Raw genomic sequence first — 21,188 nt, forward strand, 5'->3', positions numbered from 1 at the left:
TTTTGCCCTGCTTAAACTGTTTGAGCAGAACTGAAGCTGTAGCTGTAGTAGTGGATCAGGAATCAGCCTTTGAATTTACATCAAATAAATAGCAGGATAAGCAAGCCACTAATTTGCTATTGCCACTGCCACAGTTACACTGGCTTAAGGTAAATTATCTTAAAACAAGTACAACTTGGTGTTTATGATCTTCAAAAGTCCATAAAATGCTATCCATATATAAAAGACTGCTACCTGAATAATTCTTACTTTGAATGAAACAGGAAATGCATTCCTTCTTGTAATACAGCGTATAACAACTAAGGTGGTCAAGTTAATATCATGACATGTTTTTAGTTCAGGAGAACTGTATATTTGAAGAATATAATTGTCACTGCTATAATTTCATTATGAATTTTAACACTTTTTGTCCCACATGAACAGTCCTGTCCTTGGCTAGCAGTGTGCAGAATCTGTCCACAAGCACTGATTTACCAGGAGGTGGGGAGAGCCCTCCATGGCTCAGCGCTGGTGGGACTGATGTGCTCTTTCACATGCAGGGTATGTGTACGCTCTACTCATCTACCCCCTCTACTGCATCACCACCTGGCTCCTCATCCTTTTGCTCTTTGAAATGGTGTTACATCAAATCCTTGCTGTTTTGGAGCTGCTGGGATAATTAGTCAAATAGCTGTGATTGTATCCCCATCTCTACCTCATGAAATTTGGCATCGTTTATCTGAGCCTTCTTCATAGAGTCCTCTAGCAGCATGGGGCCAGTGCTGAAGCCAAAGTCATAGCGGAGGTACAAGAACCCGTTGTGCATCTCAAGACTGAAGAACATACTCTGCATAAAATAGAAACAGCAATCAGAAAAGCACTATCGTTGTGACAGCAATTAAAAACAAACAAACACAAAAAGCAGTGCAATGAGAGTGTCTGACATTGTGAACAGTGTGGTACTGGGAAAAGGTCTTTTTGTTTGCAGAAGTAGAACAGTTTCTGGATTTATGTATATTATATGTGTATATATATATACAGAGAGAGGCACGGATAATTGTTTGATGAATACCACTTCTCTGAAGGCTCAATGAACTGCTTGTCTATGGAAATAGTGTTTGGTAGCACAGGTATGTCAATATTCTTCATCGGTGAAGTATTCCTAATGTGAACACATCCATTTTCTTATAAAGTAATAACTCATGCTCCAAGGCAAGATGTTATACTGGTAAAAGCAATGTTGTGCTAGAATGGCTGTGTCTGCATTAGCAGCTTCTGTGAGGATGCCTATAATAGCACAGCATTATATCTTTTCACAGCCCTGATCAGCACCATTGCATTTGTTGAAGGCTGAGCAATAGGTAGAATAGGTATATAGTGGTGAATAGGTATATACATGTAGGTAGTGAAGGCTGAGCAATAGTTACTGTGTATTTGATTTCTGGATTTTCTGACCATTCCTGCTTCTTGGTTTGGCTTCTTTTCTGTGGTTCAGTCCTAAACTTTATAAATGGAAGCTCTACTCCAGGAAACCTTTAGGGAGTGTTTGAAATGAAGACCTGTAGCACAGACTTATTCCAAATCTGAACATAAAGAAGCAGAAAGGAACGTTTACAGCAGCTGTGGATCTGGGTTAATGCTTTTAACGTTAATATTTGTGTTCTCTTCTAGTGCTAATGCTGTTGTTCCCATGCCTAATGGAGACATGGGAACAATAACTCTCAAAAAACAACTGCAGGCCAGGAACTGCTGCCTGTGACACAAGTGTTTCCACCCTCAAGAGTCATTACTTAGAATAGTAAAAGTAGGTTTTAATCTAGTGCTTTTCTATGAAACTGCAGCTTGGGTTTGTCTTGAAAAGCAAAACTTGAAAATGGAACTTGGAATATTTATGAGCTGTCCTTGCAGAACTGAATAATGGAGCATCTTACGCAGTCTTTCTAAAGTGTCTGTGCACAGGCATGGGCTTCTACAACTAACATCCAACTTGATCACAATTTTCATCGTTACATACAAAGAGCATACATATCCAACAAACCTCCAGGCACTTTTGCTTAGAAGAGACATGACTGATCCACAGTGGAGGCTGTTAAACTTTTAAAAGCAATTGCTTAGACCAGAACCTCCTAAGAACAAAGGTTAGTGGTGGCATGCTATGCTGCAGAGCAAATTGCTCACCATAACTCTCCTCAGGAAGTTATCCTTAAGGTACAAACTAGAGGTTAGCTCTGTACTGAGAATAGATTTGTTCCTTTGTAGCATGTAGACAAGTGTATGTCTGTGGTCTGAATCTACATAGTAAATTGTTTTCTGTGGCTTTACCAAGCTGTAATCCACACAAGACAGGAGTTTGATGTGGAGACACCCAAAGATAAAAAAGTAATCTGAGTTGTCTTCAGAGGATATTTGCATATGGTATCTTCTTTCTCTAAACCATTTCTGAGTTTGCATCACCATCAAATGTCTGAAAAGCTGGTGACATTTGGATCTAGCCTTTTTATTTGGGTTTCTTTCTATTTTCAGTAACTTAAATAACTGTTTAGCTGCAGTACTCCCTGAGACACAGCTATAAAGTGGCAGCTATCATGAAGTCACTGCTTTATAGGAGCTATTTCACAGAAATTGCCTATAGATTTGGCTGTGCATTCACATTTAAACAAAGATGCAATACTGGTCTTAATGGGAGTTTCTCTCAGAGTGTTGCCACAGCAGTATAAACACCCTGAAGTCCTAGATGTCTCTGGATTACAGCAGAATCCAGCTCTTCTCCTAATGCGTATATGCGCCAGATGGACACAACATATTTTCTCTTTCCAGAAGTTAAATATAAGGACATAAATATTTGGGATTTCACAAGACGTTGTAACTACTGGAGAACTTGTGGTGCTCATGGCTAAAGGCTACCAGCAGAATTTGGTACTCACCCCGTTAACCATCAGCAGGATCAATCCGTTGTCTGTAGGTGTTCGAACTTCAATGTCAAACCGAGTCACCTGGCTGAATCTTCCCCTTCTCTCAATGTTTCTTGCCACAGCATAGCCAGAACCATCAAAGAAATAGCTCACAGCTCGGCTCTGGGTGAAAGCCAACTTATTTCTATGAAAAAAACAACAAAACAAAACAAAACCATGCAGGGGAGCAAATTTTGGCAGTGTCAGCACCATTTTCCTTTTGGGAAATTTAAAGGCCTTTACAATAAAAGTATTTTTTTGAAATTATTGTTCTGAACTGATGCTTGCTTCTGGAAGTGGTGAGACTGATGAATTTTTCTTTCAAATTCTTTCTGGGATTTTTTTTTTTTTCCTGAAAATTAATGTATAACTTTAAAGGTGTATCTACCTCCCTTGTCGTTAGATCATGCTTTTATCCTGTGCTGTATGTAGAGGACGGGAAAATTCTTTGCTCATCTTTGATAAGTGGCAGGGTAAAGACACCTCCTCATTATAAGAATATATATATATTCCTATTAAAAGCTTGTCTGGTTTGTGCCAAAATTCACTTGAATTCTCTGTGGCCTTTAACCGAGGATGGGCTCTGCTGCCCAGGAGTGGCTAGAAATTAAAGGCGACAAAGTTCCTCCTGGGCACCGCAGCATCCCCTTCCCATCTGCACTCTGAATCAGGTTTGAACTACCAGGAGTGGCACTTCGTACAAATCAGTGACTGTCCCCTACCTAGCACAAGGTGGCGATGTGGTGGTGTCGATGTTGTAGACGTTCCTGAAGTTGTACAGGCTGATCACATCGTCGTTCAGGGTAGCCAGCTCCAGGCAGCCGATGAAGCCAGGGAGGTCTAAGCTAGGAGGGAGCTGTGCAGAGGGAGAGGAAAAGTAAAAAGACACTTGCTTTATCCGGATATCACGAAAGCCTCAGTTTTCTCTGTGTGCTCTTCATATTTTGAGACAAATGGAGTGCTGCTGACTTGGAATAGTCCCTGCAGTACTTATCGTGATAATGCCCTGTAAGTGAAAACGGAGCTTGTAAATGCCCTCACAGAGAACGTCAGGGCAGGTGAGGCGACTGCCAGCAAGAACCTTTCTTGCAGTTTTGAAGGAAGTGCACCTGGAAAAAAGAAAAAGAGTTAGGATTTGACTAATCACAGACCTTGCTGGATGTATTTCACCCTCTCAGCAGACATTTAATGTCTAACGTATAGATGTCCTTTGCTGCCTGAAAAATAATTTCATACCATGATGAAAGAGAAAGAAATGAAAGAACACTTTAAACCCAGGGTACTTGGATTCAAAGACTGTACCAGTGTCTAAGTCTCAGTAGGTATTATTTTAAACAGTTAGCAGGATATAGAAACTCCTTTTTTTAACAAAGGTCACTGCAAATGGAATTTAAATAGCCACACTGGTGTAGGGAAAAATACAATAGAATAAAGCTGACAGAGCTAGTGAATCATTCTTTTAATATTAAAATACTCTGCCCTGTGGAACAGGTGTGATATTAATAACACCTCTTGTACTTCAGAGTCTGATCACTGCCAGTAACTTTTCTTTGGCTTCTCATTATTTCCATTTTGCTTACAATATAATAATAACGGTAATGCAGCAATACAGAATATACGGAGCTGTAAGAGAAAATGAGATTCTCATCTGCAGCACAGAACCTGTGATTTGGCAAATGATCTTTTTTTTTCTTTTTCCATTTTTTTTTTCTAATATTCTGTTAAATTATTTTAAGCATGTGATGTCTAATGGTTAAGTGGCACATTTTGTATTTTAACATTTACCATAGGGATGCTATGGCATTTAGCTTTTAGCAAAACAGATTGTATGTTAATAAACAAAAATGTGAGGTGCCTATTCCTAAACGGGCAAGAGACACATATGCTTAACAAATGAAGCCATGAATCCTTTGCTTTCCATTCTCCTTCCTGTTCTTCATTTTTCTCTTTTTCTCTTTTCATCTGCACTGGACCAAACCTGGAGGGATCATTTGCCATATTACTTTTACTTTTTTTTTTTTTTTTTTTTTTTTTCCTGTGCAACTGTTACTTATTCCTTAGTCCTATTCCCAGGTAATTTGCACTGTATTTCCAGGGTTTAGTAATCTAAAATTCAAATCATGGTATATATCTGGTAGTCACAACAATGTGAAAGCTCAGGAGTATGTAAGTGAATTGAATTAATCTTTGTTTTGATGTAGTTAGGAGGGCTGCTTGTGGAACAGCTGGACATTTTAGCACCTACTACAGTCAGTTTCAAGAAGGTAGCATTCTCAAAGTCTTCCTAAAGTTTGTTTTCAGTCAGACAGGTCAATTTTCATAGCAAAGATCATTCATAACATTTTCTAAATCCAAAAAGATGGCCTGATATGAGGTGGGTAAGTGAGGTAGGTGTTAACTCATGCTGACTGTGATGGGGTGGGTGCTGTCCACTAGGAACCAGGCTGAAGCACCAGCCTCATGCAAGTCCTCAGGTGTGTTTTGCATGGGCAAGTATTCATGCCATTGTAAGGCTGGATTTAAGCCAGTGATAAATTAAGTTCAAACAAATCACTGTATTCTGCTACACCATGTTAATGTTAAGAGTGTGCTACCTTTCATTTTTGTGACTGTTGGAAAAGAAAAATTGTAAGTACCAAGAACCCATAGCATTGAAATAAACTGGTAGCTTGAAAACTTCACTGCACTACTGAGCTGGGCTACTAGGCCTTAATTTAATAATCTAATTTAATTTAAAAAGTCAATAAGCTTTTTTTTTTTCCTTATTATTACTTTTCAGAAAACCTTACTGACAGCTAGTAGGAATCTCATCATTGTACTTTATGACATGATACAATACGGTGATAAGATACAACCACTACAGAGAAAGTAATAGTTTTTGCTAGAGCTAGAAGATAAAGAGTCCTAGGATGATAAGAGACTAAATAAGGACATTTCATTTATTAACCATTTCTGTGTTAAAAGGGAAGCCCAGCAAGATAAGCTTGTATTATTTGAGTGTAGAGCATTTATGTGACCAACCTTGAAGTCTGAAGGCACTCCACCAACATAGAAAACAGTATTTTCAGGTTCCAAATTCAGGAGAGAGCCAGGCCCAAGGGTCTCTCCTGTTTTGATGAATTTTTCTTCAGCTGTGCTGCTAAGACTGGGCACAGTTAAAAGTATTTTGCCATGTCTTCCAATCCTGCAGAAGGGAATTGCAAGAGAAGAGAGTTTTGTGTTTGCTAGACTTAAAAAAAATAATAAATCAACAAGCAAGTCTCTAGCTCCAGGAAGAGTTTTTATTTCCTCATTAGAAGGCTGGTATTCTGCAGGAAAAGAAAGAGAAAAATGACACTTTCCCTTCCCCCTCAAGGCCCCATGGGTCCTGTCTGTCTGAAAGGGAAGAGAATTTCCTTTTATTTCAGCAGGGATAGAACCAGACACGTAAGACTACTGATGGGCAATTCTGACCCAGCTTTTTCTTTTTGATTTTCTTCTATTAGCTTTTTGATTCTGGTGAAATGTACATTATCTATTTACCTTTCGATTTTGATGATGCTGAAGTAAGAAGGCCAGGTGCTGACTGGCTTGGAGTCCAGAGGTATCTCCACATCTTGGCCCCCCAGATTATAAATGTAGACAAGGTTGTCATTTTTAATTGCAAGGCCCATGTAATTTTTAACCTAAAAAAACAATGGAGAAGGATGTCAGAGCTCCTACGTCAAAACAAATTTATTGCATAATGTTAGTAAGGCATGGGCTATATATGACAAAATGACACCTTTAAATATAAGGTGTCATATATATATCCTATAAATATAACAAACAAAAGCTTAATTCTCTAATTAGTTTCCTTCACCAAAAGAGCTGCACAGAAAAAAAATCTCTGATATTTTCCCCATTTTTAATCAGGTAAATACAAGCTGATAAGATGTTTACTGACTGTAAATTGGTCATGTTTAATGGGAAGCTGTTCATCGCTATTTACAGTGCAGTGTCATATGTAGAAAATAGGAAGAAGTGTTCGTCTGAAGGCCAGGTACTACACTGCAATTAAATCTTCTGCCAAGAGGGGTTTCTCTTAATTTATATTCAGTAGATGTTCTTTTTAGAAAAGCTTAAAAAGAAAAGCATGCTGATTTACTCAACTAACAGCTTGCCAGGATTATACCTGGCTTGTGAGATACGATTCTTTTTCTTTCAGGAACCAGAATTTAATGAGCTGTTGTTTCACAACACTTGCAGATCATGAAAGCATATGGCCTTTCCAGGTGTTTCAAAGTAGAGATGTACGGATGTACAACAGCAGTGTAAGTCACAGGTAAGGCAACCTTCTTATCTTGTGGACTTCTGGCCTTGGAGGCCTGGAATCGGTGCTCTCAGCAGCATAAAACTGGCTAAAATGTGGCCCATGAAAGCCAGATGGATAACAGTAGCTGCTTCAGAACAGCTCAGTACTGGCAGTGAAGATGGCAACTGTGGCTTGCAGTAGTGACAATCACAGTGGCATTCTGCATAGGCAGCCTAATTTGCCTCTTAGAGAGAACCCTTCACTGCTCTTGGGGTGAGAACTTTCAAGGACAGGGATGTTGGGAACACTTGTTCTAAGCTTGGCACTTAATCAATGGCAGTTTTTTAGTAGACACGTCTTATTTTGAGACACGGAGAAAAGGTGAGAGGAAAAACAAGGGTAAATAAATTTCAAACCTATCACAACTTATTATTTTTTAAATATAAATATATATATATGTACATATATATATATAAAAATGAAATGGGTGATTCTCTTACATTTTTGCTTCCAAGGTAAAGGATGAATCTGTCTGGAGATGCTGCCAGTTGTGGGTTGTCTTTCTGAAGCTTTACGTACAAGCTCATGGAAGTGAAAGACTTCAGTTCCTCCACGTTGATCTTTGGATTGACTTCAACTGCTGATTGGCCTCCAAACGTCATAGAAACTTGGACCTGAGGTTGCAAATATTCTAAGTGAGACACACTATTGCTGCCTGGGGACCTTACTTAAGGTAAGCGTGCAAGAACATTTAGCCAGCGGCCTCCCTTACTGCTGGAATGGAATTGGCACCTATGTATGTGCCATTCAAAATTGTATGTTTATAACAATAACTTTTGGAAGACACTGTAAAGAGGATGTAGAAAATTAATTTTAAAAATGATTGAAGCTCCTCATTAACTATGCTTAAATATATTGTTAATGTAAATTAAATTTCAATGGGACATGGGTGTGTGCTTAGCTGAATCAGGGCAACATCACTGTGTATACCCATAGTGCAGTTCTTACAGGACTTTAAAACTTCTGCCCATAATTTGTTTCTTTGCTCTCAGAATAGTATGGCCAGGATTTCACAAGTAATCCTGGTTTACTGCTGAATCTGTAGAGATATATATGAAATACTATTCAAATTTAAAAGGATTTTAGTTCAAAATGAACTTCAACACAACTGAAATAATGATTTCAAGTGTAAGCACAATAGGCCTGGATAATGGAATATATTTGAAGAACAAACTCTGCACATGCACTCATGTACTAAATGAATTCTGCCCCCCCCCCCCCTTTTTTTTTTTTTTTTTTAAATTTATATGGGCAGCATATTCCAGCATTGTGAATGTATAATAATGGACTGATTTTTTTTTTTTGATTTACGTGAATTAACTCAAATATATTGTTTTAATTTTTGACCTCAGTGTTCTCGTTACAGAAAAATCCCTCATAATTTATGTATGAAAATGAAAGTATTTTTCTCCATTAAATATGTATGAGCCAAAGATTCTCCTACTCTGCAGAAAATTAATTTAAAGAAAAAAAAAGGAATGCTGTCAACTCAGAAGAATTCGTATTAAGTTGCCATAATTACTATTGCTTGTAACTAATATTGCCAGTTGAGTAATGAACTATTAGTTTTACCTGTAAATGGTTCTTTTACTGTGGCAATCATTAACGCTATGCCAATTACTTAAATAAAGTTGCTGGCACTAGAAATAGTCCATGGTGAATACAATGGTAATGTTAATTGCTTGCAAATAGCAACTGCAAAGATTTTAATGACTTTCACAGTGCTTTGTTTATCCAATTGTTGGGAGGAGATGTCAAGGTTCAGGCTTCTAACATAGCCCAAGAAAATGAAGCCCCTGGGAAGATGCATATGATGATTAGCACTAGTATCCCAATGTCCCATCCAAAAGTTTTACCTTGCTTGCTACACTCCTGGTTTGGGCAATTAACTCTCTGATCCTCCGAATGCTGGAAGAAATGTTGTTTGCTGGTGCCTTCTGTTCTACTGTGTGCAGTTTGTTCAGGAGTTGAGGGAAGACTTCTTCAAGTTTCTGCACTGCAGTTAGAAAAGAAGTGATGGCTTTAATTTTTTCCTCTTCGTAACACTGGGTTTACACCAGGAAAATTGTTCCTTGTTCTCTTACTTTAGCCAGCCTATCTCCTTATACTTTCAGAACAAGTCCTAGCTGTGGTGTGTGAGATTTCAGAAGGGTAGTGATTTATCACAATTTAGTATTGCAAAGGTTTTTGGAAAGATGTCTTCTTTGCACAAAAGTGGCTACTTGTTTATGGGACTTCTAGTTACTGCTGTGATGTTGTACCTCTGTAACACTTTCCTCGAGGAGCTTTGCAAATGTTAATCATTTTAACCTTTTCATCTTCATTCAAGGCAGATAAATGTTAAACCTAATCTTACAGACAGGGCAACTGGAGCAGAAGGACTGTTCACCATCGCACTGGAGATCTGCATCTGACCTGGGAACTGCACAGAGAAACTGTGGCTCATGAGCTTTTCATATTCAATTTAGGGGAGCTGGAGAGGTTGCTTCCCTCTGCTCTCAGCTGTGTGTCTTTCCCTGAGGTTATCACCCAGATAGCAGCAACAGCTGCAGAGGTGATGGTTGTTAGCTCAGCGTGCTAACCGTAACACTGATGCTTTCAGGCTGTGATAACAGCTCCATGCTGTACAGTGGTAGAGAGCCTTAGTGAACGACGCAGTGCACCTAAACTGTACTTACTACCCGACTCTTCAGCTTTCCTGCCTACTTCTGCCAGGGTCATGAATCAGAATCCTGGACCTCCAGTCTTTCAATGCTGTGTCTCCTGGTACATGTGGGAGAAGGATCGTGGTCAAGGGGAAATCAATTGCTTTATTGTGTTCAAAAAATAAAGAGAAGATAAAATGACTGCCCCTAATTATAATCCAATTTCGTCACATCAGATTGCACTGACATGGTGCCCTTTGAAGGATATTTACACATCATATAATTCTTCATTTTTAATTAGGTGTAGGTATAACTAGCTGAGTATAATTAAATGCGATTTTAGCCACAAGCTGCATGCATGTAAGAAAGATCTGGTATTCATAGTTAATTTTTAATGACATGGATTCACTACAAAGGTTAAGAACAGATTTGTAGTGTTTTCAGTTATATTTTAGGGGTTTTCAACTTGCTCCTACCTGTTCTTATTTTTCTCCACTTGTATTTTTCCTATTGTCTCTTAAGATAGTAGAGAGGCAGGTAGAGGACCCAATCTACCAGTTATTCCCCTTAAGACCTCAAAGTCCTTATATGTAGGGGATCAGTACTCAGATATTCCATATAAACCTTACTGTATATTAAAGTGCCATTATTTCAACAAATCGTGAAAGAAGCAAAGTGAATTAATGTAACATATTAATTCTAGTATTCATTAAACATTCTACATTAAAAAAAAAAAACACATTACAACACCATAGTAAAATAATCAACTTACAGAATTTTGCTCTGCCTTTTGAAATGAACCATGTTACAATGATCATTTGGAAAAACAAAACAAAACAAAGCAACTTTAGTCTTAAAGTAAGAAATTGCAAGCTCAGAAAGTGATATAGAAAATTTCAAATGTCCCTTTAAAACAATAATCAGCAAATGAATTGGAACTGTATCTGATCTGATATATTGAAAAGCTGGCTTTTAATTTATTTGAAACTGGAGGTATGAAAATTGAAACACAACTGTGACATGGAAGCACCAAACTAGCATCTATTACTCCTAGTACTATTATAAAATATCACCATAAATCTCTTCCTTTTGCCCTTTATAATGGCATTCTTCAACATAGAAGAATATTGATTTTTATTTATTTATTTATTTTAGTCTTTGGGATGAAGGTGAAAGCTACTCTTACCCAGTACTAAAATACAAAAAATAATAGAAGGCAAACTGTCAAGGAGGAAATAACCTTGACTATAACCTTCCAGACACTTTCTCCTTTTGTGCGTTCCTTCCCAAACTGTCTTTCAACCTCTCTGCTGAAGCCCATCAATTCCCTGCGCAATGGCAACACAGGGAAGCTTCTCAAATTGTACAGCCAAGACATGTTCTTACCCTTCCAAAAATGAAATGAAAGCTTTATTCAAAGACAGTTTGAGCATGTCAGCTTACAGACTTCCTCTGCCATAGCAGTGTTATTGGCATGATGGTGCAGGCACCTGGCTGAACATATTTTGTAACTTTCTCTTGGGCCTTGATGGACGTTCCTCTTGCCAGGTCATCCCCTCCTGGCAATGCACAGAGCTGATCTGAGAGCCCTCTGCGGTCCCCAGGCATGTCAGCATCTGTCTCCCCAGGCTATGAATCACAGCCACATCTAACTGGAGCACTTCCCGTGCCAGCCCCCTTTGTAGCAGTACCCTGTGCTTTTCATAACAAACCCTCACTTTTTTTTTAATTTTTTTACTATTCTTCCTCCGCCCCCCTCATAATAAAAGTGGAATTAATATGATGTTTACAAGCTTCTTCAGCAATCTTCCCACTTAAGTATTATATTTCCTCCCTAATCCTCTTTGTCCCCTTTATTTAGACTACAAGCTCCTCAAATCAGGGGCAGTTTCAACTCCATGTTTGTACTACTGAGGACAAAAGGGCACTGTTTCCAAATGCCTCCCAATGTTACAAAAATAATAGCTGAGCTGCCAATGATAATAGCGAGCATTATTTAAACAATCTGCCTACCTTTCAATGTGGCCTTGGCACCCTGGTAAAACTGATTGAGAAACCAGCAAGACTTCAGCCCTTAAGTGTTTAAGTCATTTTTGGAAATGCCCATGTATCCAAAAGTTTTAAAGGAGAATGAATCTCTAGCAACTGCAATTTTTATTTTTTATTTTTTATTTTTTATTTTTTATTTTTTATTTTTTATTTTTTATTTTTTATTTTTTATTTTTTTTTTCCTATAGATAAAATTCTGTAAGATTATAAGAAATGAAAGTACAGTGTAAATCTTCCTATGAATCTTCATATGAAGATCTCCTGTGAAGACAGGCTGAAGGATTTGTTTTTTTTCAGCCTGGAGAAGAGAGGGAGACCTTACAGTAGCCTTCCAGTGCCTAAAGGGGGCCTACAGGAAAGCTGGAGAAGGACTCTTTGTCAGGGAGTGCAGTGATAGGTAATGGCTTTAAATTAAAAGAGGGTAGGGTTATATTAGATGTTAGGAAGAAGTTCTTCCCTCAGAGGGTGGTGAGGCCCTGGCACAGGCTGCCCAGAGAAGCTGTGGATGCCCCATCCCTGGAGGTGTCCAAGGCCAGGCTGGGTGGGCCCTGGGCAACCTGGCCAGTGGGAGGTGTCCCTGCCCATGGCAGGGGGGTGGAATTAGGCGGTCTCGGACGTCCCTTCCAACCCAAACCATTCTGTGATTCTATGAATCTATGGTTCCCTTCGTTTTTAACACTATGGAATAGCAAAACTCAGGCCACCATACCTGCATCCCCAGCTGAATGCATGGCACTCTTGTATGCAGCTGAGCTGTGCTGGAAGTCTTGCATGTTCTGAGACCACAACCTCACGTTCTCATCCATGGGAGTTGTAGCCTGATTTACTGTCATGGTAGTGCTCTCAGCCTGTGCAGTCTTCTGCTTAGCTTGCTCCAAGCGCTGTCTGGCCTCTACTACATAATAACAGGGAATGAAAAGAAATGAACTTTGCCAAAGATTCAAACCATCTGTTGCCAGCACTTTGAAAATGATGAGACTAAGAGGATTTTACCTTCTGCAGAATGGGTACCGAACCTCAGTTTTTTGTTTTTCTCTTGATTTCCACAAGGAATAGTCAAAACTCATTGCAGTTGGTCCACAGTTACATTAGTTCTTAATTTTAATAAATTTCATTTCGTCATCATTCTGGATTGTTCAAAATTTTCATTATCCCTGGATTTTGATGGATATTGTATACCCAAGGATGTTGGAACAGAGGTGAAAAAGTGCATTGTTTTTCATTTTATTTATTCTTTAATAATGCATGTAAATGTTGAATATTTTTCATCAAAATTATTTTTCAAGGAGAGAAATCCAAAAACACTGAGGTGTTTTTGTTATTCCATATCTGACTTTTTTTTTCTTTTTAAATAAATTTGTAAAATTGTGTTATTTTACATAACACAACATCTTAGCAGTAAAAAATATTTTTAGTTAGAGTTAGTGAAAGAAACTTTGAACATCTTTGAGTATACTTGCTGTATGCTCTATGATGTCTGTTTACTGAAAAATGAAGGTGAGATTTTGTCAGTCAAGACTGTCAGTAATTACCTCCCAGATACACTATATGGCAGACATGATGTATATGTGAATTGACAACGAAAGCTGACAAAATTGCTTTTGTCCATAGAGTTGTATGATCTCTAAGCCCTGAAATGATCTAGAGTTACGTGGGGGAGGGTAATTGTAGCAAGGAGGATCAAAAAGTATGTTAATAATTTCAGATGGAAAAATGTTTCACCATGAGTATGTTAAATTTTTATCTTTACTGACTAGCTCTTGTTTCAGCCAAATTCCTTTGGGTCTTCCTGGGACTGAAATCTTAATACCATCTTCATAGGCCATATGCAAAGATAAAATACATTCTTAAGCATTTGAAGATAATGCATCATAAAGAAGTCTTGTACAACCTGGCTCTGCTGACTGCATTTTTGTGATGGCTCTCATCAGCTGGCCTCGCAGAGCATTCATTCTGGCCAGAGTGCCATTAACATGCCGGCTGGTGTCTGCAACAGTTAAATCATTACCTGCGGGGGAAAAACAGGAGGTATAGATGAATGGCATCAAAGTCACATTTGAAAAAGGTATGTTTTCTCCTGTAGAGGTATGTTTAGCCTTTAATACACCATTGGCAATATGCTAGGACATCTTTTACTATATGGCACAGTAGCACTCTTAACTTCACATAATCCAATGTCAAGAGCAACCTTGAAACTCATTGCCATTATTTTCTTTCCCCAGGGCTCCTTAGAAAAATCTGGAAAACTGTATTTCAGTCAGCACCATCTCTCTTTGATTAACCTGGACTGCTGGAATAGCTCCAAAAGGAGAAGTTTTAAGGAATTCAGAAGGTCCAGAAAAACTGAAGAGGCCATTTCTGTAATCTTAGTACTTTCCTTCGTTTTCAGTGAAAAAGAGGTCAAAATCCTTTAACATTTATTATTATCCTTCACTGGTTAAATTCAGCTTTCTGAGCACTTAAACTATTAAGAATTGATTTCAGTCAACTACTTTGATTATATTTACATGTGAAAACCTGTTTGTGGGATCAGATATTTAAATAGTGGTTATATCTTAAATGGTCCTTTTGTAAATGAAATAAACATTCAATACCTGGCAGGATGACGACACATGCACTACTCAAACTGTGCCCGTAGCCTTTTCAATACTTTGTATTATCACTTCGATCAATACACTCTTCTGTTACAGCAATAGTTCTGCCTTAGTGATGTTCTTCTGAAATGTCTTTTAGTGTACACATTTATAAACTTACAGGGAAAGTAGAAAGGATATATATTTACTGTAATCTGCTGTCTGTTGCAGCTGCATGGCTCGGTTGAGAAGTTCTTCGCTTTTACCTCTATGGTAGATGACCTGAGTATCAATTCCAACTGCAGCCTGCAAGTATGTTCCAAAAAATAAAGTCATAATAATGCTTACCAAATGTTTACTTTTTATTGTGTTTAATTGTAGGTAACGTATTACTTGATATAAATGCAATTGCAAAATCACAGTGGTTTCATTTTCCTTGTTGACATTTTAAGATTAGCAGCTGGAATAGCAAAAGAAGTCTAAAAGCAATTTTTCTGTGGACCGCAATAAAAGTTCAGAGAAATGCATACTTTCTGGAGAGCAATACTGAATAACAAAGATGCAGAAAGCACAGAAGTCCTCTTAGTTTATCAACTTCAATCTGACCAACTTGGTATTCATGATGCACATTATTTGGGCATTGTGTTTGTTTTGACTGTCGCCTCTGATGGGTAATGAACGCACGTGCTGCATGGGGGGCTGTTTATGGTCCCTAGTAGCATGCTGTAAGCAGAGGGCTTGACAGCCCAGTGATCCTTAGGGGTCAATACAGCTGATTCCTCTTTCTCTTCCACTAACAAATTGCTACTTTTAAAGACTTTTAAAACTCTACACATACAGAAATTCACATAAAATATTTGCCCTAGACAAAATTAGCATCCTCATCACAGCAGTGAATATGCAAGTGGGCTACTTGCCTCATTTTAACTTTTAATGAGAAATAGCGATGCTCCTCTTAGGTGTGTTGACCACCTTTCCTACCACACGGTGCTGTGTGGAGTAGGAGGACTCAAACACTGAATGTCAGCTCTGGGTTCCTACATGGCCAGGGAGTTGTCTGGACTTTTACAGGAGTGCCTCAGTTTGTGTGAACAGCACAAAGAAGCATCTCTCTATGATGCTTCTTTACTTAAGGACAGGAAGGACCTATTGTATCTTTTCATATAACAGGGAAATTTAGGTTGGCAGAGTAATTAATGACCTAGTATTTAATTGAGGAAATAGTACATGAAGCAAAATGTGCAGTGAGAACTTTGATGCTGACTGTGAAGCCAGATCTTGTTTTTTCTTCATACTTAGGTATCCAAAGCCCCTGCAGCATTGCAAAGTAAAAGCTGATATTATGAAAACTACTTACATCATTGACCCGGTTTGTTGTGTTCAGTGCTAGCAGTGCGGCTTTATTAGCTTCTTCAATGTAACTGGCAATGTTTTCATACACATTTGAAGCATTTATTGCCCTTTGTACCAACCCATTTGTATCAACACCATGTAAATTCCTGTTAAAGAGACAGTAAAAGGAGGAAGAAAACAAAGTAAATCAAACTAGCTTCAAATTCAGTAGCTTTCTTAATATTCTGTGAATTCTGACTAAATAATTGCATACAAATACACTTAGCCTGAGCCATGTTCTCTTCATTGGGTATGACCATCTGTGCCAAACTAAAGCAGGAGAAAACTATGTGGATATAAGGTACTTCCCAGATGTTTAATGTCGGGAATGTTGCCTTTAATATCTTTGTGAGAGACAACAAGTAACATCTAAGCTTTTATCATTATTATTTTTTTTTAAATTCTAGATTACATATTCCATAAATTGAAAGAATAATAGATCCATTCCCTTCTACAGGGATAACTTCTGGCTATGAATAGAAAGATCTATGCGTACCAGTGATCAGAAGAGCTGTAACACCAGGCTGTTTGTATTTTCCAAATGTAAGTGGGAAAAGGGGGAAGATCAGATATAGAACTGTCTATTGGTCATGAAATTTTGCAAAAAGTTAAAATTAAGAAATGCATTATAGCGTTGCTGGCATGGTAGAGCTTGATTTGTATTTTAGGTTGCAACTGGTCTTCAGGGGACATTAAAACAGCAGCTGGTTTAGAGCTCAACCTTCAACTGTTAGTAACTTCAAGTATTATTTTTAATATTCTTCTGATAAACAGAATTTAGAGTATATATTAGATATATATATTATAACCTATATACATATTAGATAGATTATATTGTTATATAATATACATTATTATATATATTATATTATATATACACACTATATATATAATATATACTTATATGTATGTATGTGTATTCACTTCAAAGTAATTGCACACTGAGGACTTATAAATTTTCCAGTTTCCAGAACTGTTGCAAGAATTTCCTGCTATATTCCCCCAAGACAAAAGAAGAACCTCTACCAAATAAAAGCCTAATGGGCTTATAAAGCAAACCCATAAAAAAAAAAAAAAAAAAAAAAAAAAGATTTGAAGACAGGCTAAAAGTTTTAAAGGATTAAAGTTTTATTGCAGGACAATCTTCTCAACAAATAAAAGAGTCAGCACATTTCCATCTGGATATTTTGTAATTATTTCTGCTTGCTTTCTATTAAATTCTGAATGTGTTGGAGTTGGTAATCATGTTTAAATTATTGTAGTGAGGGATGAAGGCTAGCCATATGGGGTATTTTCTTTCAAGCAATTCTGCTACCCCCAGATAGCCGATCTCAGACTGAACATATTGTTTGTTTTTTAGGTTGTCTGTAGTTTGTGTAGCATTATAGAACAACAGTTTCAGATGGCAGCTTTATGCAGTTTTTTAAAAGAAAACCATCTGTTATTTTTTCTCTGTTTTAATCTCCCATCTAGTGCATACTAATATTAAGAAACAACTGGTATTTAGATAATACACTTGATTAGTAGTTATTAGTTTATCTTCCAAAAACATATGTCTATGATGTTACTTAAGGTAGAATTTGGTGAGGCATTTTCTATAACAAATCATTTGCAGCAGTGATTTTTTCACATCTAGTACCAATTGGAGATAAAGTCAACTTTCAAATCTGCCTAGAGGTGACTTTTTAGTAAACTGAAGGAAAGTTTATGTATTTGCTATTTTTCAGCAAAATAGCAAAATAGCCTTGCAGTAAATGTTTGGTGTTGCAGGGGGCTAGTTTCATTGGTGTACAATCCACTCTTTCAGAACTACATGTGTAAACCAGTTCTCAAACAAAAATTATCACAAATCCCATTTGTTTTGGCCCACACTGCTAAACAGTAATGTGACATAACTTATTGACATAAGCTGTTTCTGTAAACCTCGTTTAATTTGCCTGTATTGTATTACTTTTAGTAATCTACCTTTCCTATTCTCTTGCTATGGGAAGAAGAGAATGTGCCAAATTAGAAAGAGAATAATACCACATGAGATATATGTTTGTTTATTCTTTGACAAGATGAATAGATTTTGCTTTGCTCAATTTCAGCTGTTGCCTCCGGACCATGATGTTTCCTCCCATACATGAGTTCCCAGCAATTTGTTTAATACCTATTTACAGACAGCATATCTAATGTTATGGTGTTTCTGCCTGTCTCTAAGTTCACTCAGCTGTTCAATCAGTAGCATTTCTATGAACAGAGTCTGCTGAAGTTAAATTTTACCGGTCCAGCTCATCAGCAAGTCCTTGTAGGTTGTGTGCATGATGCATAGCCTTTTCTACCAAATCATCATCAAACAGAGACAGATTGGCTATTTTTTCTTGCAGTTCCTTTTTCGCTCCATCTATTTCTGCGGAGAACCCTGACACATTCTGAACAAAATATACAAGGAAGGAAAGAAGATGAATATTGTAAAAAAATCAAACCTATATTTTGATTATTATGTTTTATTGTACCTTTCTACATTATTATAATGCTTTTATTTTGTTTTATGTTATACACTTAGCATAAAATGGAGAGTAAAGGTCAGGAAAGAGTCTGTCATGAATGTTGGTGGATCAAGGCAAACACAGGTAAATAAAAATCAGCAAAAATTCCAGAAATCCCTTTAAAAGATATTGGAGAAACATTCATGAAATATAAAAGAGAGACAGCTGAACAATATCTTACCACCCTTTATATTTGTTCCAGAATGGTGCCAATGTGAAGCTTTTTGGTGTGAATTGCTAATAGGTGGAATAATTAAACCAAAACTTTGCAAGATCCATTCATTGTGGTTTTTACTAAGTTAGGAGATGGAAACCATTTTTTTAAAAAACTCTTCTCTGTAAGACTGCAGGACAGACATTAGCATTTGGGACTTTTAAACTCTATCTATACAAGCAAACGAAATAGTGCTGGGGTGGGCTGGCTTTCACAACATCCTATTATTGCTTGATCCTTGGCACTGTTTTGGCCCTGGCCAGCTGCCGCCCTCCCAGACCTGCTTCTTTGGAGAATAACATGGAGAAGTGCCTGTGCCTCAGGGGCAATCTGTAGGGGAGGTGATGCTGGAGAGGAGCAGGGAGTTTAGCAATACAGCTGTAAGCTGTGCCACACACAGCTGTGAGAACAGGCCCTCATCACATTCTCTCTCTTTGCATAGAGATAGCCCTCATGGAAGGAGGACACCTTGGGCTAGTCTGACTTACAGGACTCCTTCAGACTGCTAACTCTGTGTATGTATAGGCAAGGAGAAGTAGCATCGCTTTGCCTTAGCCATATGCCTTCCTTATGTGAAGTATTTGTGGGGAAGATCTGTTGGACCTGCATTCATGTCTCCAATATACAACCTTGCTGGTAAATTTGGTGATCATCATTGTGGCCTCAAAATACCAGAAAAAAAAGGATGAAAGTGAGGGAGTGAAAAAGAATGAATGAGTGGAGCGTGAAGATACTCATCGCTGGTGAGGATGGAAGATACATGATGTTCTCATACTACTTCCCTGCAGAGTAAACATCTGTATGTGCAGACTTACCCACAGGAGTGGGGGATACTGAACGATAAGCTGCAGCAATTTATTTTACAGAAAACACAGGAGAAAAAAAAAATCATACTGCTTGATCACCCTGGGATTGCTATAGTTAAAGAAAGCTGTCTTCTTTCTTCTTTCACAAATTACTTTTCCAAAGAAAAATGAACGGGTTTGGTATTTGCTTTTGTGTTGCTTTGGGCACCTATGACTAAAATGATCACTTTTGGAGAATTTTAATTTGTCTTAAACTATCTCAAAATCTTAATGTAAGACATGGAAATAAAAGTTTTTTTTAAAATGGCAAAAGTTTTAGTTAGCAAAATCCCACTTTTATTTAAAAAAAATATATAGAAAAAACAAAAACCATGTGGAATTTTAAAGTAAAAATTTCCCACAACACCTTGTCTCATTCATAACACTGGATTCGACAGTTGCAGATGAGGATTTCAATAAGACAATATGTTTATATGTAAATTTTACATTCTGACCATCACTGCTTTTAATACCGAGATGTGGGATCTTAAGCTGTCTCCCATGCTCACTTGGTGGAATTAGCAAAGTGCAATCTGCCAACGGAGTACCTTTGGGCCTTTTGGCAGCTGCTCATTATGAAATGAGAACCCTACAGAAAAATCCTTCAGTAGATGTGCCTGCAGTAAGGTATACTTCTAATATATTATTTTTCCAAGACAGCAAAATGTAATTACAAGGCTTTCCATTCAGGAAGATTTACACATTTTTTGGGAAATATTCATCAGTATTTCTCTGAAGCAGTAAAAAAAAAATAGAGGTTTTCACTCAGTGATCTAAGCACATGACTTTTCAAAAGTTCAGAAATTCAGGACATACCATTTAAACAAGTCACTATGGCACCTACCTTTATTACCTCACTTAACTCTGAGTTGATCTTTTGTGGTCCTGCCAAAGTAGTTGTGGCACTTAGCAGAATGCCATTCACTTCATCTACCTGCTCTTTTATTTTCTCATGTTGTTTCTACAAAAAAAAAAAACAACAAAACAAAACATCCAAAAATGTTTGTGAACTGCTAGAACAGTATTACTGTTTTTGTCATGTTACTAAAGTTAATTCAAAAGATAAAGTGATAAAGTAGATTTCAGGTAAATTAAGTCTGTTTTTAATAGATAACCCTAATAGCTGCATACTATAATGTTGTTTCTTACATTTTCTTGTACTTGTGAAATATTTTTTTTATTTGTATGAATTAATTTCTTTTCATATTACAGCCTGAGCAGTTACTGGGATGAAGCATTATTCAGTGCATTGCCAGCAGAAACAAATTAAACATGGACTTTTCATTGTGGCCTGGAAACTTTTTTTTTTTTGTCTGTAGTCTTGAGAATTCTTACAGTCTTGAGAATTCTTTTTCATGTCAGTAATGAAGCTAATGTGAACAATATTTTTATACAGCATGTGCCTTCACTGCGAGGAATAGTGAAAATCCAAATGGTTAAAACCAGAAAAATTATGACTACAACCAGCATAATTAAGGCTTCAATTCATAAATGTGAGATAATCTGCAGTTTGGCATTATAATAATTAAAAATGAAAAAGCAGAAGACTCTTTATAAATAAAGATCCCAAGGTCCTCATAGAAGGATTCACAAGAACCTTTAATGTGCCTGTTTTATCTTTTGAATTAGTAAACCTTCCACATCAGCATGAACTTTGAGCATGGCAGATTTCAAGA

General features: G+C 37.4%; 1 protein-coding gene across 1 annotated transcript in view; it reads right to left on the reverse strand.

The window, feature by feature from the left end:
• Positions 1-21,188, reverse strand: part of LAMA4 (laminin subunit alpha 4) — a 98,044-nt gene that overhangs the window by 22,770 nt on the left and 54,086 nt on the right. Inside the window, exons 12-24 of the mRNA XM_082757406.1 lie at positions 20,357-20,473; positions 18,188-18,336; positions 15,888-16,029; positions 14,740-14,836; positions 13,849-13,965; positions 12,667-12,852; positions 9,120-9,259; positions 7,704-7,877; positions 6,453-6,595; positions 5,952-6,114; positions 3,653-3,786; positions 2,904-3,075; positions 695-826 (exon numbers count right to left, since the gene is read on the reverse strand). Coding sequence (XP_082613532.1) covers positions 695-826; positions 2,904-3,075; positions 3,653-3,786; positions 5,952-6,114; positions 6,453-6,595; positions 7,704-7,877; positions 9,120-9,259; positions 12,667-12,852; positions 13,849-13,965; positions 14,740-14,836; positions 15,888-16,029; positions 18,188-18,336; positions 20,357-20,473 — 1,866 coding nt within the window. The remainder of the gene's footprint in view (positions 1-694; positions 827-2,903; positions 3,076-3,652; positions 3,787-5,951; positions 6,115-6,452; positions 6,596-7,703; positions 7,878-9,119; positions 9,260-12,666; positions 12,853-13,848; positions 13,966-14,739; positions 14,837-15,887; positions 16,030-18,187; positions 18,337-20,356; positions 20,474-21,188) is intronic.

The sequence above is a fragment of the Aythya marila genome (assembly GCF_965140915.1).
Source record: "Aythya marila genome assembly, chromosome: 3".
Taxonomy (NCBI): Eukaryota; Metazoa; Chordata; class Aves; order Anseriformes; family Anatidae; genus Aythya; species Aythya marila.